Here is a 25635-nt window from a genome sequence, read left to right on the forward strand (position 1 = left end):
CTACAATGATATTTGACTTCATGATAATTGTGGTAGAAATTGATAATATACATAAACTAGTTTCAGAAAGCAGACAAGTTTAACTTGAACGAAGAGCTGGGCTGTGAAGTAACATTTACTCACGTTGTTGAAAATCTGTACAAAAAATCTGCCCGGGTTTAATTTAAAAATATCAATGACCAAAAACCTGCACCTTCTTGAGATATGACCTTAAAAAGTTACAGCAGAATGGTGGTCGCCTAAGTCAGAGCATTACTATATTTATGGCTTATCGCTTACGTTTACATAATTCAATTTTGAAGAGGATAAAACCGATGTTATAATTCCATAGTAGCTTTCGTCTGGAGCATACATCCTCTGACCTTGTTTGTGTTAGAAATTTGTAGCATTTTTCATTTTTTTCAGCTGTTTGAATCTCGAACTTTTTGCTTATTGTTTCAAGATATTCATTAAGGCCCTGAGAACTCTCTCAACAGCTAGGTTATTCATATTGAAATGTTGCCAGAATTTAGTGGTCGACAAAAAGGGAGATGTTGATTTTTTGGAGGATATTGCCGTGCTTAAAATTTTCTCTCTATTGAGAAAATATTTATTTTGCTTTCCGTACTTCTCTTTTAGTGTAGCAGAGTGAGATAATATGTTATAACTTTGTTGAGAATCTTGGTCAAATACAGTTATTACTAATGTCACAATAAAAACAATATTAGTGGTAATTTGTCTATATATGGAGGTATAAGTAGTATTTAAGAATTTTGGACTTTTGATAAGATTTATTTGCGGGCAAATATTCAAATTATGTTAAAAAGTATGTTTCAGTTCTTGTTAGAATGAGATATCTATATAAACTAGGTAGCTTGATCATGATTTTTATACCTTGAACAGGGCATATTAACTTTAACACCATGTTTGTAACACCCAGAAGGAAACGTCGAAGCTGTCTGCCTGCCTGTCTGTATATATGTTATTTAGTCCTTCAGTTTCTGAGTTATCGATGTGAAATTTTGCACACGTTGGTTTCTCCCCAAGAAGCTGCTCATTTCTTGAAATGGTCGATATTGGACCAGTATAGCATATAGCTGCCATACAAACTGAACGATTGAAATCAAGTGCTTGTATGATAAACTTTTTCTTTTGACAAGATATTTTTACGAAATTTAGTATAAATTATTTTCTAAGACAACGTAATAGTCTTCGAATATATTGTTCAGATTGGATAACTATAGCATGCAGCTAACATATAAACTGAACGATCGAAATCAAGTTGTTGTAACGAATCTTTTGATTTTGTATATATACTTGTAGCTATAATACCCAGCTGCGGTGCAACCGAAGTTAACTTTTTTTCTGGTTTTCTATAATTTAGGATTTCACTCAGAATTTGGGTTCGAAATGTGATGGGAGTCAGACAGGGAGAAACGCGAACGTGGTTGGTGATGCAGTGGCTGAGAGTAGATAGCGTCTAATGTATTCAAACATATATAGCAATAATACTCCAACTACACTATTTCAAGGTTAAGCTCTGTAAGAATATATTGTAGCTACATAACTCTGTAATTAACATTAGACATAATATTATACATTCATATTTTATTTGCTTGCTCACATTCTCATTCGGTGTGTGAAAATCAGAAACATAGCAAAACTCAAATTATCATTATATTTTTTTGTTATTGGAGTTTTTGAAAAATGTAAAAGTTTGTCATTGTTATTTTGTGAGTGAAAACAGAAATTTAATGTACGTCAGATTTGTTTATTTATTATTTATTTCTAGCCAGACCAATTTTGACAAATTGCATTCGGAATACGAGTGAAAACAAAATAATAAAGAACCCTAAATGTCATTTCAATGCAACTGAGGCGCTGCATATGGACTGGTGAGTTTGTTAAGTTAGAAATTCGGTATATGAAAGGTATTTCTTCGTTTGACTTCATTGCAGTACTTCTGGTGGTGATTTTGCACATTACAAGTACAACTCCAGTACCGTTTCGTAGTGACGATTATTTTTATTTGGAACCCGACATGGATGATGATATGGACTATATGCAGAGTGCCAATTTAGCCGACGACGACTATCAACCAAACGAATCTGAATCGGACTATCTTATGTTTCCACGCTCAGCGGAGACGACGACAGAATGTGGTGTGTGTAGAGAAGAAATGTTGAACCAATTACTGTTGTATTTTACCAACGTTTTATATCTATTTTAGAAACCGAACCGCCTAAACATGTAGAAGCACACACGCCCAGCACGCATGGTGTAGTGGCAACTACCTGTGTAGCTATTATACCGGGACAATCGGCTAAAAATGAAATGCCCGCAACCGAAAAGCCACAAACAGCACAGCCAAGTATAACCATGACATCTCAAACGGCTACAACGTTACCACCGCCAACAACATCAGCGCCACCAACATCAGCACCACCTGCAGTAACCACCACTGTTGCTCCACAAGCCACGACAACTCATGCGACGCATACGACGACATGTACGCCAGAAGTCGAGACAACAACATGCATACCGGAGGAAGACTCAGCACAAAAGCAAGGCGCCATGCCCTATCCATATATGCGTCCAGTAGAGGCGACCACATGTATGTCGGTGAAGAGTTTAGCTGGTGGCGCTGGTAACGGTTCCTATGACGGCATACTAATGCCGCCATCTGCGGTTTTTCCACCCGTTTCTCTGACAGAGCAGGAGGGTAAAACTCGCGCGCTGCACTCACTCGTGCAACATCTATATGTGGCGCAGGCGCGCGTCCAACTCGAAGCCATTGAAATCAAGAAGGCACAAGCCGTCGCTAATTCGGCGCAACAACAGTTGGAAGAGGCCGCTAACCATGTGCGCAGCGTGACAGCGGCGTTGCAGAATGCCCAGCAGGAGGTTGCTTCGGCGGCAATACGCGCCCAAACGGCGCAACTACAGTTAGCCGCGCACGATCAACTGCTCTTTGCAGCGCGTCAAGATGTGGATGCGCTCTCCTCGCAAATGGTCGGTTTGCAGGCGGCGGAAGGTATTTCTGTGCCGACCGTGAAATTCGATATCGGTAGCTTATTGGATAAGTTAAAACAACCGTTGGCAGCTGCGGAGCGACCGACAGCAGTGCCGCCGGTGTTATCAATGCAAGAGCAGGCACCAGCCGAGCCGGCGCCACTTTATGTTGACTATGATTACGATTAAGTTTGAAATATGCCTTTTACTCCCTCTATGTATATCTATATATCGATATCTATCTATTATATCTTTAGTCCCTCATATCTATATGTACGCCTGTATATTTTTTTAAACTGTATTTCTGAAACGATTTGTGTTGTTTTGTGCACTTCACTTCATAAAAGAAGAGTGTTTCTTGTATTTTCGATTATTTTATTTAATTCACATGTCCAATCACATTCAATAACCACAATAAATGACTATTTATGATATATAGGTGGACCTTTTGGCATCTTTGTTTTATCGTTGTTGTTGTTCTTTGTGTGACACACTTCCATGTGAACCAGCTTAAGATATTAAGATACACATCTGCTTAGAAACTGGCTGCAGTTGGTTATGTATTGTTACATTTCGGAAAGCTTTGCTGTTATTTGGTGTCCAACAGTGTATAATTATCGACCCGTGCCGCAGTTATGAAGGGAAAATGATGACCAAAAATGCGATGGCCATCGTTTCGTGGGATTCTTGTAATTTACTTGGTTTACCCGGAGACGAACGAAACGATTACAGTGCTCTGCTATGTCGATTTATTGAGAATATTCGACGTCGAGTTGCAGAAAAGACGGTCACATTTGATGAAGAAAAAAGTAATGTTTCAACATGACAATGCACCGGTTTACACCTTAGCTGTTATCACTTTCGGCTAGTCAACTTAAGCTACGAACTGCTGCCGGATTCACCGTATTCTCCAGATTTGACCTCGGAGATTTCCTTTCGTTCCCAAACTTCATAAAGCCTTTCCCCCAACAAAAATTTGAGTAGAATAAGGAGGTAACCGCCACATCGGAGGTGTATGCTTTAGTTGCTTTTTACTAAAAAAAAATTGGAAATCTGTAACTCTTATAAACACTATTGCGATAACTTTCCCAATAAAGAATGAATTTAAACTTATTTATCTCTCTTAACTCTTAAGGGACTTAATTTCAACTGGAATGCGCTGAAGGTAGTTATTCTTCGTATGAAATCCATATTCTATTTATCAGTTTATGTATACCGATTACTTTATGACTATGTCTTTGAATTTATGTCTTCGAATTTAAACAAAATAGATTAATGGAACATGGACCATTTTGCCATATAACAATATTTTCTCTGATAGGAACAGAATAGAAATGAATTGAGGGTTGCACTGTGACCTAAGGTAATATATATAGTGCCAGTGCTGAATTCCAGAAATTCTGCTGGGAGCTATTGAGGCGATGTGATACCTATTCAAATATTATATATAGTGCCAAGGGCCTTTAATTTCTTGCGAAATAAAAAAATGTAAAATAAACTGAGCCTAAAAGTAGGCAGCATGCAAGTTATTGTTGTGTTTTTTTTTTTCAAAAAACGAACAGAAATCAATAAGAAAATCGAAAAGAATTAAAGATAGTAGTTTTTAGTCCAATGAGATGATCCTGTATATTATGTTGTAAATTCTTATTTATTAGTAATAATGAGGGTGAAGCACCATATTTTTTTTCTACTTTGTTTGGGACTATATTTAATTTTTCAAGTTAAGAATAAGTTATTTATTAATTATTATGATTAAAATAATTTGTTTTCTTTTATTTAGTCAGAATGACAAAAGTGCTTGATAGTATTTATGTTCAAAAACTTTATAAATAAAATATTTACTTCTTAAATTACTTCAAATGCAAAACTTTACATAGAAAATGCTAAAGGTTTTTTTTTTTTTTTTTTAATTAATTAGTTTACGCGCAATTTGAGTGTAATGAAATTTATAATTATGAAAGAGCTGCGTTTTCATTCTTGCTGTTGCAAATCACGATTTTCGTAAGAACATGAGCATTTATGTAGCTAAAAGAATGCTGCAGCCACTAAAGAGTCAAGACAAATTTATCAAAACCCATTCACTGTTAAAAAACGGTATATGAAAGAATAAAAATTAAGTACGCAAATTAATAAGTGAAATGTTTGATAATCTTTTTTGTACCTCCTTACTCTTTCCCCGTAAGGTCTGGTATGGGTTAAGAAATGTTATGTTATGTTATAGTTGTTTGCAGTATTTGTAAATTGTAGTTGTAGTTGTATTGTATTTGTAATTAAAGTGGTAATTAATATTTTTTTTTGTAAAGAAGTGTTTTATATAGATGTAGCGATGTATTTGTAATTTATATATAATTAAAAACATCAATAAAATGAAACATATTATTACAGAGTTTAGTAAATATCTACGAAAACATCTAATTATTTGGATTAATTGATAAAATGTACATATGTATAATTGGTACTATAAAAAGCATATTAAAAGAAAAAATAATTTATGAAATCGTGTATAGTTAATATAAGAGAAATTAAATGATCAAAAAAAGGAATATAACTTCATAGTGGGGATGATCTACGTAGAAACCTTTAACACTGAGCATATTCCTCAGGGAACCATTGAAGAAATTTTTGAGACTTATGAGAGAGAGTAATGACTTCTGCTCTCTAACTACCCAACCGGGCTGGATACCATGTGAAACAGAGCTCTTGTGAAGACATGAAATTGTGTTATGGAATAACTTTTTATGTTATCAAATTTGGAACTTTATTCTACTCCGGGTTCTTGTAGAAGTACAAAAAAATACAGATATATTAAACTTTTTTTTTCAATGTTCTGACATTATTGGACAGCCGACTGTAAAATTGCGAAATAGCTGTAATCGCAGGCATCTCATAGCGCTCTTGGGTCAAGTGTATGAACTGAAAGGAATAATGTTCAGAACGCCTTTAAGGTGTATTCGGGACATATTGGTTAATTTTGCTCTGTACTTAAAGAGGTTGTCGTCGAGGCCTGATTGCCTGATGGCTTTAAAAAAAAGTTTTCTTTCAGGTCATAATATGGATCGAACTCTGGTAAAGCACATCTATAACAACAATACGATGGCATTGAACTTGAAAGAACTCAAGGAATGGAAAGCTCTCAAAGAAAGAGCGCCGTAATTTTTTTGATACAAATTATAAGTTATTAATTGATACGATAAATGACATCACATTACGTGTCATTCAACAACTTAACAAAAGGGTACTACAATTAAAATACCATTAAAAACACATAATAAAAGTTCAATGGTAGCTGACACGAGGCCGAGTTTGCATGCCAGCTAATCATGTGATTATCACGCGAACGAATAAAGATACAATTGAAGCGTAGCCGAAGACATCAGGCAAGCGCAAAATTCAATGGGCGTGCACGTACACCCATTTACACATTCAAAATGCATTAAAAAGTTTCGCATGTCAACCAATTGTTGCATGAGAGGAGAGCGGAAAACTTAACTAGCATGCCACGATTGCAGCGAATGCACTGTGGAGGTTCAGGCTAGACACTGCGTGTATCAAAACATTTTTTAGAGAACGGATCAAATTAGTGAAAATGTGTTGTAAAATTATAATTATAATATAATATAATTGGCAAATAATAAGGTTAAATGATTAATATTATGTTATAAATAAAAATGCCACAGTGATTATATAAATTTGTATGAGTTAAATTTTATGACACATAATTAATTGTAATTTAGTTAAAAACAATTCAATAAACACAGTGATTTAGTGATTGAAACATATTCATTAATTCAACTTGAAACAAATACAATTACTAAAACGATTATAAAGTACCAATAAAGGGCGTGGGCGGATGTTAGAAACTATATGTGACTACAAATTTTAGCTTGTTAGTCTATATTAATGTGTATTGTTGAAGGCAATATCTCAATAAACGGGTGCACATTTATATAAGTTCCTCTAATAGTCTCGATCTTATTGAGTAACTATAGATGAGTGAAACCACATTTTATATTTTAAACGAATTTTTACATTTTTTTATAGTTAGTTCATTGAATATCCGAACAAATGTTTTGATGACTTTTGGCTTCGTCAGATCAGTACACACCGTCAATGTGCTAAATGGAACCAGAAATAGAGTGTAGTAAGCTTAACTTTACATGAAACCGTCATTTTTTTTTAATGGATCACATCAAGAAGTTGGTCTGTCAAATAATCATTATATAGGTAAGTAGATAGAGAGGAATCTGACGACACTCCTAGGCCTTAAGGAGTCCAAATGTAAAATCACCGAAACTAAAATCCTCTCACTTAATTTTTTCCTCTCTGAATCACCCGCTGCTCTTGAAGAAGTTAATCAATTTAAGTTAACCAAACAAAGTCTTAAATGTTGAATTTCCGAGACACGCGCGATCGATAGTTGCGATTCTTTTACTATGCAAGCCGCGCATTCACATTGACGATCCCAAGATGGTAATGTCGAAGGTGAGTATCGAAGCTAAAACAATCCACAAAACAAAATCCATCTGTGAGGGAGAATGCAGCGTCTGTTCCACATGATAGTAGCGGTTATAGTGGGCGGGAAGGGACTCGCGTTTTAAACGTATATTTATATGGCAGACAGATCTGAGAAAGATCGCGGACACCAGCACGACGATGCCACTTGTATGGAACTCAAAAGAAAGCAGAATTGGTGCCCGTCTCAAAAAAATTTGGAGAAGGATTGGCGAAAAAACAACAGCCTTGAACCATCTGACATCGAAACAGCTTTTTGCAGTCTTATGTGCCAGTGAGAAGTAATTAAGAATTTTCCTTGTAATAGAACCATAGATCTAAAACTATATCTGGTCGTTATAGATTATTTCTGGTACGTTGAGAACTAAGATAATCATTAATTAATTGATCAGGAGATCACAGCTTACTGAATAAAAAAGAACATCCATTCACGTTAGTTTGAAACACATTTGGACTATTTATAATGACGACATTGAGGACACAGTTGTTATCATTGTAAATGTAAACGATTACCGGAGGACTGAATTTCTAACATTTGGCCTAGTCTAAGTGATTGCGCCTTTGAGAGTAGGTGGACTTTATATGTTTATGGAATTTTTATAAAGGAATCATAACTTTACTAAAGTAAAGATGTCGCGAAAGATTTATTTGAAAATAAGTAAAGTGGTTTTAGACTTTTGGTATTACTTCCATTCAATCCATCTAATTGCGGAGAAGCAAATGCTTTCTCTCATCTATGATTGTCTTATATCAAATTTAATTTACTTTTATGTTCTCTTCACAAGTTTATCGAGATAAAGACCTCCAACCAATATGAATACCTTAATTTATGTATGTGTTTGTGCGCATAAGTGCTTGTTTATATTAGTGTCTATGTTTATGTGTGTGTGTGTGTGCGTGTTATTAGAGCGAACTAAACTCCACTTACCCCGGGTGCGATCATCATTTGTAATGGCCGTGGACCGGATGGCACCAGCGATACACTATCGCCCGCTTGCGACGAATTGGCGGCAGTATCCTGATCCGCCGCCGACGCTGACGTTGATGCTGCTGCTGCTGCTGCTGCGCCGGCCGCTGTAGTGGACCCCGAACCTGCTGTACCGCTGCCGGCTACAACATTGGCACCGCCATTCGCAGTGACTACACCGACAACATTGGTGCTAGCTGGCGTTGTGGTGCTCAACGGTTTGGCGACGCTTATAAGCGTGGCGGTCGCTGTTGTCAGCAGCGCAGCATCTGCTTCCTGTTGCGCTGCCAGTTCCAGCTTCTCGCGTTGTTCGCGCAACAGCTGCTGCTGCAATTGACGCTGCTGCTGTTCACGCTTGTAGCTCTCCATGGCCGTCATGGATGTTAGGTGGGCATTCGGCGTATCGACATAACTATATGGAGGAACTGATTCCTGATCAGGTACAGATGGACGAAACTATGCATGAGCGCAGTCGCCGAATTTCGAAAATAAAAAATACATTAATAGTTGGTGGGTTAGAGCAGTGTCTATATACATATATATATATACATGTGTAGTACATAGATGAATAGAACACATTCAGTACTAGCTCTATACTTATTATGCTATGCTTGAACGAAATGTTAGTTAGTCCATGTAAAAGATACGAAAAAGTTAGTTTGGGGGGAAAAAACAAACAAACACACATAATTTACTCACAACAATTGCTCTCGCCATATACATATACATACAGACATACATACGCACGTACACCAACATATATGTAAATACCGTATATATCGCGTATACATATGTATGTATGAAATTGTACATATATGTATGTGTGTAGAGTATTCAGACGCGCGTCTGTTCAAACTTACGTGATGCGTCATATTCGAATTCCTCATATTGGCCATATGATCATAGTTGTGGTAACAGCCGGCGCCGGTGGTGGCCGGATTGCGACCGCCGCCGCTGGTCGACTCGCCATCTTCGGTGCTATTCCCATCGGTCTGCGAGAGATTGTGCCCTGTGGAGGACCGTCGTAGCGCGTGGGTTAAACGATGCCAATTGTTTATTGATCTATTGCGACTTTCGCGCTTTTCTAATTTTTTGTTTTTGTATTTTTGCATGTTTTCATATATACGAGTACATATATATGTATAGGTATATGCATATAAAAAAATGTGCGAAATTATGCATGAACGTGTGTATCGGGCGTGAGTGTGCGTGCAAATATGTTGCGCATGCGTGCAGTCATGCGTTTGAGACATTTTTGAGATTAATTTTTTTTTTTTTTTAATTTAAAAAAATTCAATTTATGTTATATATTTTTATTTTATTTGTAAAGTTTTTAAATTTTATTTATTATTATTTTTTAATATATTTTTTAATGTTTTCAATTTTATTTTTATTTTATATTTATTATTTAAAAATATTTTTTAGTTTTAAAAAATATTATTTTATTTGTTTTATTTTTATTTTTTTTTATTGTTTTTAATATATTTTTTAATATGATTTTTTATTAGTTATATTTTTTATTTATTTTTATATTTTCAAATTTTTTAGTTATTTTGATGTTTAATTTTTTATTTTTTTTTATTTGATATTTATTATTAAATATTATTTTTTCGTGCACAAGTGTGATAATGAGTGATGTTGTTTTTGGTGAGCGACCATAAATATATAACGATATTTGTTTTTGCGTGCATTAAGTCAAGCGCATGTGAAATTGTATGCCATGATCGAGTTGAATTTATACAGATATGCATTTTCATAAAATTTTTATTCAATTTGTTGTTGTTTTATTTATTTTTGATGATTTTGTTGATGATTGTATGCATGTTGGTTGATTGTTTGATTTCGTTGCAATAATTAATTAAATATATATATTTTTTTTGTTGTCGTTTGCGGCACGCAATCAGCCATGAATGCCATTTAGCAAATTCCAGTTAGAAAATTTTTTGGTTTCCAAATTCATTTAATTTATTTTTTTCCGTTTTGCATTGTTACAAGCGCCATCATTAAAATTTTCAATTTCAAATTTGTTCATTCAATTTCAGCATTTGTTCGGAAACGAGAAGAAAGTATTGAAGAGAATGGTTCCAGTTAATTATTTTTTCATAAGAGCGTTTTTGTGAGCGTCTCTACATAGTATTGAGACAGTGCAACAACTTACAACAACATTGAGCGTTGATGAGACGACATAAAATACTGGCTATAGTACTTATTATTTGATTACTTTTATAGTAGTACAACAGTAGTACGAAAATAGCATATATATTATATATAGACACAGATACTTAGATATATATTTAATTTGTGCGTAGCTTGTGTTAATTATACATATATATATATATGAACATTTAATATTTCTTTTGGTAAAAATATATATTTTTTCGCCGCCTTTTTGTTAGTAGTATTGTGACAAAAAACGCTTAGAAGTTCGAAATAAATTATTTTCTTAGTCACACATTTTATTTAGCTCATTTACTATTTATATTTAATACCAAGAATTAATAAAAAAAATTTTAGGTGTTGACACATATTTCGATAAATACAACGCAAATTAAACGCAAAAACGACGTAACGCAAAAATTTTCAGAAATTATTATATTTATACTAGTAAGTTTCGACCAAGCGTTGCTGTGGTTTAATTGGAAAAAATTATGAGTTTTCGAGTTTGAATTTTACTGTTTTATATAATTTTTTTGAATTTCTAAAATATGACGCTGCTTAGAAATATATTTTTTATATATTTATGATTTGTTTAAATTTTAACATAATGAAGTTATAAATTATCCTATCTTTTAAGTTGGATTAAACAAGGGCACAGTGTGCTAAATTTTACTCAAATCGGTTCAGTGGATTAAGAGTTAACCCCGGAGAAAAAGTGACACGTAATTTTTATACAATAAAAGGAAAGAAAGTAGTATCAACCCTAACAGTAACAAAAAAATGTTAAATGAAAAATTGATAATTTTTCGTTTTCGAGATTACACAACTCGCGAAATGATGAGACCATTAAAACAAAGTAAAATTAATTTATAAACATATAAAATGACACAATTCAAAATTATTTTTTATCTACAGTCAAACCAAATGTATATGAATAAAACTTAACATGTCCTTTTCTATGGCAGATAGACTATTTTCTGTATGGTACCCACTTTACCATCTGATCAAATTTGACTCGGACTGGTTCATTTAAATTGCACGTCAAGACCAAATCGATACAAAATTTCCTACGTTGGTGCAACCTATTTTGCGTGTGAAGTTTTGAGCTCCATGAGTCAATTAGTGTGTTTTGGCAGCTGTTTGTTTACGATGCGAAAAGTTTCTCTGGCGATTTTTAACTTGATAAAAAAACAATTGAACAAAGAGTTTGCTTGAGATGTTGCCTTCCCAGTTATCGAAAATTTACGCAAAGTCACAAGTCGTCCATCCATCTCTTTTAATGACGAAAAAGTTAAAGAAGCAATGCTTGAGGATCTCAACATCTCTTATGAATTGACTCAACACATTTTGGTTAATGTATACGGTAAAAATCGTGTCAATGCTAGACTCATATCAAAAGATCTGAATCTTTAGCAAAAGCAACGTCGAGCAGATATCGCAAAATAGATGCTTGAACGTAGCTAAGAACCCTGCATTCCTGAAATGCATCATTACTGTTGATGAGATATAGCTTTATGAACATGACGTCGAAACTGTCAAGAAAGCCACGTCAAAGTCGGTCAAAATCAAGTTGTAGTTCACAACGAACTCGCCAAAATTAAACGATTAATGAGAAAGATTACTTGGCCGTTTTGGCGGTTTAACGTGAAGCAGAAGGAGTTTATTTGAAGACGATACTAAAGATTTGTGATAAAATGTTTGAAAATGTTAATGTTTTTTGTGTTTTTTTGGTCAGTCCACGTTAAATTTGATCAGCTGGTAGACATTACCTTTGATTTTACTACTTTTGGAAATTTGCAATTCTTGAGTTATGTAATTGTTGCATTTAGTCTGCCTTATGTTGACATCGAATATTTATATTTATAAATTAGGATAATAGCTTTTAATTTTCAATTACTACAAAATATCTAATATTGTAATATGGCCTATAAGTATCTAGAAACTAACTATATAATAAGTTAGTACAAATCTACGGAGATGTTTTATTCTAATAATACTTAGCAATCGCCATGCTTAAACACTGTTTTTATTTCTACAGTGAATTTAGTCACCACTAACTACTCCTTAATACAATTGTTTAATTTTTTAATATTTACGTTAATGGATTTTATAAATACGGTAAACTCGAGTTGTGCGTTAATTATGTGTATTTCGAAGTGCAAATTTACTCAAGGAAAACAATGGTTTCGATTACGAATATTAATTCCAATGGCTAATAAATATTATTTTGGAATAAAATCATGGGATGATGGAACAAAGTGAATGCTTTTAAAGGCACAGTTTATAAGGGTAATGAGGTGGCTTATAAAATGTTGCCTCCACTATGAATATATTACTAATTTGCGGCTTGCACACTTCCAGATTTCAAATGTAATCCTAACGTGCGAGAATTTTTCACAATAAAATAATAATTTACTCATAACTGCTTGAAACTAAATAACAACCGACTGTTTGCGTTGTCAAAACTTCTTTCAGTAACGAGGGTTATGTGACAACCGAATATGCAAAGAGGGCAATTCTGAATCGTATACCATAAAAGATTATGGTCAGTACAAGCGGTTGATGAAGTTCGTAAAATAATAAAAAGAGATGAATCAATGGCTATCGTATCGAATCTTACAAGATTATTTTTGATCGATATACGGAGCAATTTGGTGGACCATTGATGTATAATTTTGAGTTGTTCCCTCATATAAAAACAATCCATGTAGTTAACAATTTCCGACGACATAGGCAACAGTCGATGTATGACAAATATAATATGTTTCGAGATTTTAATAGAGCTCAATTTAAATAAGACTATACGACCTATAACCTAATATTTTGTACAATTTTTATGAAAGTTAGAATTTATTTACTTATTGTAAACAAGCTCTTTAGTTACAGACTTTCTATTGCACTAAGTTGTTAAAACTCATACAAGTCGGTAGAACAAAGTTAAATGAGATCGAAATACCAGAATAATGTGTTCATAAACTAGCAATTCTACCTTAGCTTCATGGTAAATAGCGAACCGACAAACGATCATTTTAGAGATACCAAATGGACAAATCGAGAGCTTATATTTACTCACGTACTTAAGTTTAACTTAAAAGTGATATATTGACGTATAAGCAATATGAATTTTGAGAAACTGCCATTTTGAAAGAAAAAGGAAAAAAAAGGAAACGTTAACTTCAGTTGCACCGTAGCTACAATACCCTTCAGAAATATAAAAATTCCTTACAAGAACTTGATTCCGATTGTTCAGTTTGTATGGCAGCTGTATGCTATAGTTATTCGATCTGAACAATTTCTTCCGAGATTGCATCATTGGCGCAGGCAATAACTCATGCCAAATTTCGTGAAGATAGCTCGTCAAATGCAAAAGTTTTCCATACAAGCATTTGTTACCGATCGTTCAGTTTGTATGGCAGCTATATGCTATAGTAGTCCGATATCGGTTCCTACAAATGAGCAGCTTCTTGATGAGAAATAAACGGGTGCGAAATTTCATATCGATATATTATATTAAAAAAATATATACAGACGGATGGAGAGGCGAACGGACGGACGAAAGGGCATCGCTAAATTAACTCAGCTCGCAATGCTGATCGTTCATATACGAGTATATACTTTATAGGGTCTCCGACGTTTCTTTTTGGGTGTTACAAATAACGGGGCCAACTTAATATACCCTGTTCAGTATATGAATATTCAGAAGTGTTTTAGGTTTGGAAACATTTCGCCAAATATTTTTCTCAAATAATATTGATAAGCTTAGCATATCGAAGTTTTTCACATTTTTTTGTGAATTGTCGGATAACAGTATGAAACGAAAGTATATGTTTTTGGTTGTTGGTACAACAGATGAGATAAATTTCGTAGCACATAAAGCTTGACTTTTTTCTATACAAATTTTAACCAAAGGTAAGGATACTTTTCTTTGAAATGTTCATCATTTTTTAAATTGCTTAGATATCGAAAATTGATATTTTTATGAAATTTTATATTTATGTGAATATTGTTCCATTGTTGATTCTAGTAGAAACTTTGAATGCTATTGCTTTAATTGATTCATTTTAGATGCATTCATTCTATAAGCTCTCGATAGTCTATCCCAAGTATTACAAATTTAAATTATCGAAATTGCATGAATGGATTCGAAAATGAATATTGAAGATGATATATGTCAAATGAAAATATATATCTATGGAGAAAATGCCATGGATGACAGTTGAAAATGGGCTTCAATATTATTTATATTATTAAATTATGTTGACATTAGCAATTTTTATTAGCCTTATCTAACTTGCGCTTATTTATTCATTTAAGAATAAATTTTATGGATTTAAAAGCCGAATTATTACAATACAAAAATTTTGTTACGCTTATGTACATAGTATAATGCTTAATGAAACAAATACAATAAATGAAGTAATTAGCGAATGCAGACATTAATTATGAGAGTAATAATGAATACTAAATATTTTGATGCGTTTTGCGATGAGTTTTAAAAATGAGAGCTTTTTGAATAACTACTTAGATTTTTGAAGCTTGTGCTCAAAAACACCGGTTTAAATGAAATATTTTACTTTATTTAAATAAACAACGACACAAAGCGATAAAAACTAAAGAAACATTCAATCCAGTGTATTTTGAGCACTTCAAAACACTTATATTTTTAATGTTTATAGTATATATATATTTTAAATAAGATTATTAGCGCTCTACGCATAAACATACCAACCAATTTGGCGAATATTAAATCTTAAAATCACACATTGCGGTACATTTGTTATAGCGGCAATAACTCTGACAATAATAATAAATGCAAATTTAGCACTTTATGACACACATATTTACTACCATTTATATATTTGACTACTTTATACACCTACACCTGCACATAGCGACATTTTAGGAATACATATGTACGAAAAATAGACAAATAAGAGCACGAGTTACAAATTACATAACACAGTGAAATTATGCTTAGTTTTAGCTTAAATTTTTTTATAAATAATTATGTATGCATAGAGTGGAAATTAGAGTCGGCTTTTATGGTAATTATGCAATTATATTTTATTTACTTATGCGTGCATTTAGCACTTTGCAAATGTTTTAATTGCGCATGCACGAATATTACGAAGGAGAGAAAACTTCGCATTCAGTTTGCACAAAGAACACATATGGTACATATGTTACTGTTATGAAAAAGAATTATTATTTGAGGTTAGAAATTCAAATTAGTTGATTATAGAGATTAAAGTGTGCACATTTACGAGTAGAGCAGAATGTAGAAATTAAATTGCTGCTCAATTTCATGTTTAGATAAGAAGTTTTAATTAAATGAAATAAATACTCATAATCATTGTGAAAAATACAGTACAATTTATTACAAATAAAAAACAATTATATATATTTTATAGTTTTAAGGCAAAAATTAAAATTAGAAAGTTTATCGAAATCAATAATATTATATATAAGATGTAACAAAATAAACTTACACGAATTATTAGTTTATTTCTTGAAGAAATATAGTAAAATAATTTTTGTTTTATAAATTGGCAATAATCTATGCCAAATTTCGTGAAGATATCTCGTTAAATAAAAAAGCTTTCTATACTATGACTTGATTTTGATCGATCATTTTGTATGTCAGCTATATGCTATAGTAGTTCAATCTGAAACATTTTTTTCGAAGCTTATAGCGTTGCCTTGGACAATATTATAAGCCAAATATCGTGAAGATAACTTTCCAAATAATTAAGATTTACCCTGACCTCGTATGGTCATTATTTTCATTGATCACTTTCTATGACAGCTATAAGCTACAGTGGTCCGATCTGAAAAGTTTATACGGATATTGTAGCATTGCTTTGGACAGTAATTTTTGCCGAATTTCGTTAAGATATTGCCGGTTCCATCATGTTATCAGCTTCTTGCGGATAAAAGGACGTGTGAAAAATTTTAGAGCAATATCTCTATAACTGAAGGACTACAAGTAGTTCGGGTATATATAAGTACAGACGGATATGAATTTATAGGCTTCACGACGTTTCCTTCTATTGTATTGTATATAGGTGTAACAAACTTAATATATCCTGTACATACAGCGTATATACCATAAATGTGTTTAATTAAAAATGTTAGAATTTATTATTAAAATGAACCTTAGGTCTTGACTGTCATGTTCAAAGTGAAAAAGTAGCCAAATAAATAGTTATATTTGATATACCTAGTCATTTATATATAAAAACATTAATACGAAATAAATGAAAAAATATATAAAATTGACTTAAAACACATATTGTTATTAAAAAGACTCATATTTTAAATAAAGAAAAATAATAACACGAAATAAGAAAAAAAATATGTTCAAAAAATTTAACATAATATTTTTTCAATATTACTTAAAAAATTTTCTGCTAAAATCATCACAGAACAGATTATATTTTTTTTAAATTTTTCCTTAATTTTCTGAAATCAAATAATTGTATAGTATTTTACCTCGATGATAGAAATTTACAAAATTTTAACATAGCTCAGCCTTTATAAATAAAATATCGAATATAGTTTTCAAACAGCTTTCCAAAAAAATATAAAAAAAAACTTAGCATTCATCCTTTAAATAAGCCTAATGAAACAACTGTTTTTCAATTGTTTTAAACAAATCCAATATATTTCGGTTTTGGAGAAATTTTAGCACACTACAACGCTGACATACATTACATATACACTGAACATACTTACATGCTAAACATTCATTGTGTGTTCACTTTATTTTTAATTTAAATTTTTTTTTCAAATTTTTTTTTCAAATTTTGTTAGTAAATTTTCTTGAACCTAGCGAATTTTGTACAAAACATAACATTTTTTTTCTCTTAAATTCTACAACGCATAACAACAACATCCGTTCGGTGTTTTTACATACACATACATAAATTTATTACATATGTATATATACAGCACATGTAAGTGTATAATATTTAATAACTGTGTTTTTTGTTTTTGTTTTAATTGGTGTATATCATAGTTTCACTACAAACACATAGTAAATATATACAAAGCTATGTACATATGTACTATGCGCATACTATTTACGATAACTACCTATAGTTCCGTTATATCGTTAGAACCGACTGCTATGTGACTAATGCGTTTCGAGTTTTCTATACGAATATATTTATTTTTGTTGTTTTTATATATTTTTTTCATATAAATATATTTTTTAATTTTTGTTACGTAATCGCAGTGTTTTTGTTGTTTACTGATTATCGTTTTCAAATCGCTTAGCTACATTAAAATATCAAAAACTGCATTGGCTAAAATTAATATCATTAAATAAGGCATTTTTTATATGCATACACATATACATATATACAATTTATGTATGTATGCGTTTATATATGTGTATGTGTGTAAATATTGCAATATATACATACAAACTGTAATAAATTGTCGTTTCAATATAAATATGTATATGTATATTTTCTAAATCTTTATATAAGCTAAATTAATTTATAAGGCTTTACTTTTACATATTTAGCTTAATTTAACTAATTAAAAAATTCTGCGGAACTATGAATTGTCAGTTTGCGTAAAATAAATAGTTTTTGGAAAATAAAAAAAACAAAAAAAAATTTTTTTTTAAGCGTAATAAAAGTATTAAGCCCACATTTTTATAATTTATGTAGCAAATAAACATATTTTGACCGAAATTTTTAAAACAAATCTCTAATTAAGTTGAACCTTACTAAATTAATAACAAAATAAAATAAAACGTTAGATTCGGTTGCACCGAAGCTATAATACCCTTCACAAATACAAAAGTTCCTTTACAAGATGACAGCTATCTCAACAATTTCTGCGGAGATGACACCATTGTCTTCGAAAATAACCCAAGTCGAATTTCGAGAAGACATACAAATATTTTCAATTGACAAATTTTGCCATACAAGCTTGTACAAGCACTTCATTCCGATTGTTCAGTTTGGATGGCATCTAAATATATGCTATACTGGTCTTATATTGGCGGTTCCGGCAAAATAGCAGTTTCTTAGGAAGAAAAGGACATGTGCCAAATTTCAAATCGATAAGTCTAAAACTGACGACTAGTACGCATATAAACAGACTGACGAACATGGCTTAATCGACTCGAATTTTTATTGTTTATAGGGTCTCCGACGTTTCCTACTAGGTGTTACAAACTTCGGGTCACTTATTATACACTTTTCAGAGAATAAATATGTGATGTAGAAGTACGAGCAATAAAAGGAAAATATCTTGCATTCTCCCAAATTGAAATGTAATAAACTTTGCTATTTCGCAGTGAGATATTTCATAATTCTGACTAAAACTAGGTATTGAGCGTATAGTTACAGATTAGGGGTTATGAAACGATACAAAGGTAGATAAAAGTACCGACTTACTATGTATATTTAAAAACATAGTGATTCCAACTATAGGTTAGGTGAGATAAGATTCTTTGGCTGATCCACAGATCTACTAGATATATATATAGAGCTATGTGAAGCCATAAAATTAGAACCCCTGCATTCAATCTTATAAGTCGACAAGCGTGTGGAAGCCAATACAAATCTGCTTAGGCGTTTAATTTCTATTCTCACCAGCTCAGTATAATATCTGAAAGTGTCCACTTCGTCTTCTTTCATACAGCTTTTACAGCTGGCATCCGGAAATATTCTCAATCTTTCAACGTGGTAGCCGATAGAGCAATGAACTGCGAATCCCCTAAACTACGGAGAGGCTTGTCTTACAGAGGGCAATGAGTTTACTGGTTCTTGCGATTGAAGTTGGGCCAAATGTGGTTATAAATATAACAGTTATACGAATATGATTATAAGTAGCGGTCATCCATATAAAGCTATAGCGGTTCAAAAAAATTAATACATAAAAGCTACTCACACATAGAGTTCACTTCGGCTTATAATTTATAATAAAAAACTTATTTAAATAAAATAATAAGTATTTTCTATTGTATATGATTATAATAAAAAAAGCATTTTATTTGAAAAATCTGTTATGTGAGCATGAAATTTTCAAGTGCTGGCTTTGTCGAGTCTCCAATGAGTTCTTTATTAATTCAATATAATAAATTATATTAAGGCAACTTTTTTGCGTTTTTTGATTGCAAAACTTTTAACAAGAGCAAAAACCAAAAAAAAAAAGTATTTAAATTTCTTTTCAATGCAGACTTTGAAAACAAATATGAGTACAGTAAGTTATATAATATATCTGTATAGTACTGCTTGAATAATCTAGTATAAGTCGGCTAAATAAGATTTGAGCGTACTTATGTAGTTAAAAGCATTATCCCTAAACGCGAGTTAATTAGTTATGTATGTATATGTATTTTTATGTGGATGTATGTGTAAATGTTTGTATGTATTGTGGAAATGTATTGGATGTTCTGCTAAATACTTCTAAGTGTGTGGTGTAACTTTCTATGAAACGAGGAAGCATTGATTTCGTCGGTGTGTGTTGCATTGAATGCACTACAATTTCGTTATTACATATATGATACTATATATATAATATTTAAGGTTTTCTGCTATAGAATACCAGGACTCATTCACGAACGATTTAATCACCTTTAAAATTTTGATATTTTCTGTTAAATTTATCTATAATTTCTTTTTGCAAAGTTGCCTTTTACCGTAGTAGAGTTTAACTATCTGCAGCGTGAATGGATAAGGTTCTATTTTTTTAAAATAATTTTGTGATATCATTGGAGGAAGTGAGATTTTTTTTTAGTTGTTATAATACATAATTTTACACTAATCATAATGTTGGGTCTGCAAAAACAAATAGCAATTGCTATACCTTTCAAAATTGTTCCAAAGTATTGAGAAATATTTGAAAAATTTTTGTCATACAAAAAGATTAGAATATAGATCATTAGAGAACTGACAGTAATCATATATATTGTAGCTGGTTAGATACTATACGATATTTTTTTCATCAAACTGAAGATTCTAGACAATGTGGTGTATCAAAAACCCTGTCACTGTCAGAATAGTGGTAGATACGCGAAAGTATGGGAAATTAATTTTCATCCAGTCCCAAGCTCGGATTGTTTTGGTTCGAAGACTAAACTAACCTCACTGTGGATGGTTGGTTGGTTGAAAAGGAGAGCGCAGGAGCGCATTCTACTCCCGAAGGAAAAACAATTGAGCCTTATCCAGCAACTCAGTGGATTTGGTAATTTAAATAATTTTCTTCACCCCGGATGCCGTCTCATCATCCTCCGCGCAGTTCTGCATTCCACCGAATATGTGTTGCTTATTTTCTGAAGGTGATATCTTAGAGGTATGTTCCCTATAATGACCACTACAATGTTGCCCTCTTGTCTGAAAGTAGAAAATTTTTGGTCTGTCCATCATTAACACCATCCCAAAATATCTTTGTGGGCCCAGTGTTTCACGTGTTCTAAGACCTGAGGTGTGCCTCTAAGCCCATGAAGGTTCTGAAGTTCAGTTTATCGGAATTGTGTTCCTGGCTGCTCCAGAGCGTGCCAATTGCCATTTTGTTTCATTGTATTCCTATATGACTAGCTACCCAGAAGATTTTTTTTACCGATTTTCTCACACATTGGATAGCAGACTATTTGAATTATTCATATATGTCGGTCTTATATTAATATCCTAAAATATCGTGATATCAAAAAAGTAAAGAGTTTAGATTAAATGAAATGATCCAGTCAAATTGAAATAGGTTTCCGACAAAATAACACATTACGATCTCTTATCGGCCTTTAATAAGGGTGGTGAAAGGAAACAATGTACCCAATCTCGGTGCAATAATCGAACATAATTGTAAGGAAGGCTACAACTAAGCCCATAATGAGTTTGGACCACAGAACTCTATTTTCTTTGAACCGTCGTACATTATTTTCACAAATTTTTAGGATAATTTTTTTAAATTTCGTAATAGGCGTTTTGATCTCATCTCGCATGCGACTTTCTGAATGGCTCACAATTATTTAGTAAGTTTTGAAACCCTAAGGTGTTGGGCACATCTCTATGATAGAAGGTACTTATTTGGAATGCGGGGGATCTCATTACATGAAATTCCTTAAAAAATCTTTTAACATGAGTTAGATATGTAAAACAACACAAATATGGTTTAGATGCTTACAAAGTATGGAGGCGTCATTTGCAAGTAAAGGGAACAATAAGAGGAGTATAAGATAGAGTTACACCAAAAAGATATGCCAAATCTTAAGATTGCGGCTTCAATTATCTCAATAAGTATAGGTTAGAGTCTATTAGTAAAATGAGATTGTCTTCAACGCAATAATATACCGCGCAAAATAATTCCAAATTTTAAGAAATTCGAGATCTCCAATGTGTTCAAACAGATTTTTTTTTCAGGATTAAATTGAAGATAATTGATTGGTCGAATTTTGTTATCATTCATTCACGCTGCTTATACGCTTCTCACACTAACTGTACTTTACTTTACAACCTAGTATATATGTATGTAAATGGATTGTGTATAACTAACATTCGCTTTTCGTTAAAAACTACGTACATATGTATGTATGTCTATATGTAAATCTATACAATTGTATGCAAAATTTAATATACTACATATATCATGTATTTATGTATTACTAGTAACAACAACAAGTATTATATACTTGCAGCCTAATTTTGTTTGGTGTATAAAATATTTCAAGCCTTGGAATTCGTTAATCTTACATACATATATTTGAATATACTACAATTTTTGGTTTGTTTTTTTTTGCATTTTGCTTTTGGTTTTGTAAATGGAATGACATCTATAAATTTTTTATACAACAATTTCGCATTTATATGTATGTATATACATTTTGTTTTTAAATATTTACTAGAACACAGCAATCATTTGGATTTGCAAAAATTTAAAAAAAATATTAAAATAAAAAATTATGTTAAAATAAAAAAAAAATATTAAATAAAAATGCAAAAAATACCTACAACTTGAAGTTCGCATTTTGGTTGTTGTTGTTTTTTTTTTGTTTAAATCTATATATTTATTTTAGTGGTAAGCATTTTGCTGGAAGTTGAAATATTCTCTATTGGAAGCTTATGTTTTTATGTACTTTTTATGTTTGCTTTATATTGCTGGTCTGCATATTGCACAGTTATGTGTATAAAAAAATGCGCTCGAGCACAATATGCCAACAACTTTTATGGCTTATAACGATTTTTAACCATAAGGTTTTCTATAATGTCAACTTCTATACAGCGCTTTTGCTTGTCTATGTATATATAAATATAGTTATGCTATTTTCTGCCTTGAAAATTAGGTTTGTATATATGTAGGATTATTTTGTTGAACATAAGTGCACAAGTTCATTGGTATGGCAACGTTCGCAACTGCTAAGACTTAATTATAGAATGTAGGATTTGTTGCACATTATTATGTATGCATATAAAGAGCTAAGCATTTAATTCAACAGGTCTAGGTTTATGCACAACAATAAGCTTTTCATGTATATAGTATACATATATTCACTAACATTTGAATGTGTGCGTGTTTTGTATATACCCTGCAGTGAAACAATAGGCTGGTCAAGAAAGTAACATCGATCGACTGTAATGGAATTGTGTGCTGGAACAAAATTATATCACACTCGAAGTATGCATTGGTATAATTTAGAGTATGGGTTATTGAAAAAAAATTGTAGGTTGCCACTTGTATGTAAATTTGTGTGTGAAAAACTGTTTGTACAAACACAGAAATATGGTATTTAACTAAATCGGTTTAAGAAGACTTAGAGTTACAAAATATTTTACGAGGGTTGCCACATGTTTGAAATTTTTTATTGAATATTAGTAGTAAAGAAAACCAATTATTACAAGTGGGTTTAGAATGCTAGTAATAGAAAATATGTTTCGTTGAGTGTTGCCACCCGTTTTAAAGATTATAATCACTGAAACTATAAAAGTAAACAAATTTTTGCAGTGTCGTTGTCGAAATAAAACGGCTTATAAAAGATTGCAGACGTATACATGAGAAGAGTTGCCATCTATTTCAATTATTGTTATTTAAATTTATGGGAAAAATGAACGAATATTACAATATGGGTGTCAAGCTAAAGAGTTTTCCAGAAGATATTTTTGAGAAGAGTTGCCATCTATTTAAATATTTTATTCAAAAAAATTAAAAAAAAAACATATTAAATTTTATATTAATGGTTTTAAGAAAGAAGTCAGTCAGGTGTATGTTTTTAGATTGGGTTGCCATCTCCCTTGAAAATTTTGACATAAATAAATTGTCGAATATTCATTCTTCTTCATATATAGTTCAATGTTAGGGCTTTCGTGCGCGTATTCAGTTAAAAAACAGACAGTTGGCGGATTAGTTGTGTTCGTACTAGTCGTAAGATATTTGTTCTCAACAAAATTGTAAAAATAAACTAATAATTACAATAAGGATGTCAAAATTAAATGATTGAAAAAATAATGCAGGCGTAAATATTTTTGACGAGAGTTGCCATCTATTTAAGTTGTTGTTATTCAAATGAATTGAAATTAAAATGTGGGTATCAGAATAAATGTGTTTCGGAAAGATCGCAGGTAGTAAAATATTTTTGAAAAGAGTTGCCATCTAGTTAAATATTATTAATAAATTATTGAAATTTTACACTATGTGTATAAAAGCTAAACAGTTTTAAGAAGGATATCTGTAAGAAATATATTTTTGGAATGGGTTGCCACATGTTTTGAAATTTTGATAAAAATCAAATAACAAAATTAATTAAAAAATGTTAATACTGATATCGTTTAAAGGTATCATGGAAGTTTCGTTTCATTACGTATTTTATGCGTGCCTTAAGTCGAATATAGTTGCAGGATTAGTTGAATACGTACTATTCGTAGGTTGGTTTCGAACTAACGCATTTCACTGCAGGGTATTTGCATATAAATGCCTGTGTAAGTGTATGCATGTGTATTGCCTACAATGTTTATGTTTGTATGGGAATGTGTGTGATTATATTCTAAGTTCGTATATGTATATGTAGGTGTATATATCTAACGTCTTCTATAATCCCTCATATTTAAACGCTCGTTCAAAAAAAATTTGAACTCTATACACTGGAATAATCTAGTATTTATATGTGCCCTTGTTCAAATGTATTATCAAACGTATTCTCTGCTCCACCAAACACTCCAGTAGTTCCTCCTGTTGTTGCTGTAATTTCACCGTTATCATGCGGAGCAGCCATTTGCATTTCGTTTGCATTAAAAATTATCTACTATCCTCATTATCACTGGAACTATTCTGATTTTGCGCTTCACGCTCCTCCAACAAGCTGCGATTCAATTCCTGTATGCGCGCCGAGAGCGCACGACGTCGCGGCGTGCTGAAAGTTGGCGGTGGCGGTTGTTCGATTAATGTGTTCTTTTCACCTGCTTCAACGACGACGCAAGCAGGTGGCGCAATTAAGCGGTTTCCGGCGAATTGTGGCCGCCAGCGGGTGATAAATGTGACGAATTGGCGTATGTTAGTGTGTGTGTGTGTGGATGTCGTAATAGTAGGTGGTGTGTGGTTTTAGGCGCCAAGCGTGAAAGTGTCGCAATGTTTGCATGAGCGACGGCCATTTTCACGGTATTGCAATTTTTTTTTCGGTTCGTAAAATTTAAATTTAATTACAGTTTTGTTATTGTTGCAATAATTATTTATTTTTATTTTTTTTATTTAATGGTTGATGAGGCGCCAGCATGTTGGATGAAAATACATGTATTAGGTGTTTAAAAAAAATTTTTTTTTTTTTAATTTTGCCCAAGTGGTGGGTATGTATGCGGTTACAGGTGGTCGGTATTAGCATTTATGAAGTTTGTGGCATTGTTTTTGTATTTTTGATTTTTATTATTTTGTTGTAGGTGGTGTTTGGGTGATGTGTTGTTGTTGTTTTTAGCGGTGATTGTGGCAATTATTGTTGTGATTATGTTATATACATGTGTGTTTTTTTTTTTTTTTAATTCAAATGAGCGTTATGGTGATGATGATTT

At 32.2% G+C, this 25635-nt stretch overlaps 2 protein-coding genes across 10 annotated transcripts in view; one reads left to right on the top strand and one right to left on the bottom strand.

Moving 5' to 3' along the window:
* Shab (Shaker cognate b) overlaps positions 1–25635 on the bottom strand; it is a 183897-nt gene that overhangs the window by 20492 nt on the left and 137770 nt on the right. For 3 of the 7 annotated variants that reach the window (XM_070112146.1, XM_070112147.1, XM_070112145.1), the window contains 2 exons: positions 9331–9479; positions 8432–8926 (listed from right to left, as the gene is read on the bottom strand). In XM_070112146.1, coding sequence (XP_069968247.1) covers positions 8432–8926; positions 9331–9479 — 644 coding nt within the window. Of the gene's footprint in view, positions 1–8431; positions 8927–9330; positions 9555–17261; positions 25033–25635 lie in introns of those variants that run through there. The other 4 variants (XM_070112144.1, XM_070112142.1, XM_070112143.1 and 1 more) reach the window with 2 other exon arrangements.
* LOC106620305 (nuclear receptor corepressor 1) lies at positions 1613–3425 on the top strand. Of its 3 annotated transcripts, none has more exons than XM_070112150.1 (4): positions 1613–1712; positions 1772–1874; positions 1938–2141; positions 2210–3425. In XM_070112150.1, exons 2-4 carry the CDS (start codon positions 1847–1849, stop codon positions 3178–3180), a joined length of 1203 nt encoding a protein of 400 aa, XP_069968251.1. In that variant the 5' UTR covers positions 1613–1712; positions 1772–1846; the 3' UTR covers positions 3181–3425. The 3 variants fall into 3 exon arrangements, with proteins under 3 accessions (XP_069968251.1, XP_069968250.1, XP_069968249.1); XM_070112149.1 differs by having other exon boundaries at positions 1634–1712; positions 1776–1874; XM_070112148.1 differs by lacking the exon at positions 1613–1712 and having other exon boundaries at positions 1725–1874.

Source organism: Bactrocera oleae, chromosome 6 (assembly GCF_042242935.1).
Source record: "Bactrocera oleae isolate idBacOlea1 chromosome 6, idBacOlea1, whole genome shotgun sequence".
Taxonomy (NCBI): domain Eukaryota; kingdom Metazoa; phylum Arthropoda; class Insecta; order Diptera; family Tephritidae; genus Bactrocera; species Bactrocera oleae.

What these genes read in the sequence shown, in the direction of transcription:
- LOC106620305 (XM_070112150.1), top strand. Translation starts at nt 1,847, where the DNA reads ATGCAACTGAGGCGCTGCATATGGACTG. An exon ending in GAGGCGCTGCATATGGACTG is followed by an intron (nt 1,875 to 1,937) that starts GTGAGTTTGTTA and finishes ACTTCATTGCAG; the next exon opens with TACTTCTGGTGGTGATTTTG. An exon ending in GGAGACGACGACAGAATGTG is followed by an intron (nt 2,142 to 2,209) that starts GTGTGTGTAGAG and finishes TATCTATTTTAG; the next exon opens with AAACCGAACCGCCTAAACAT.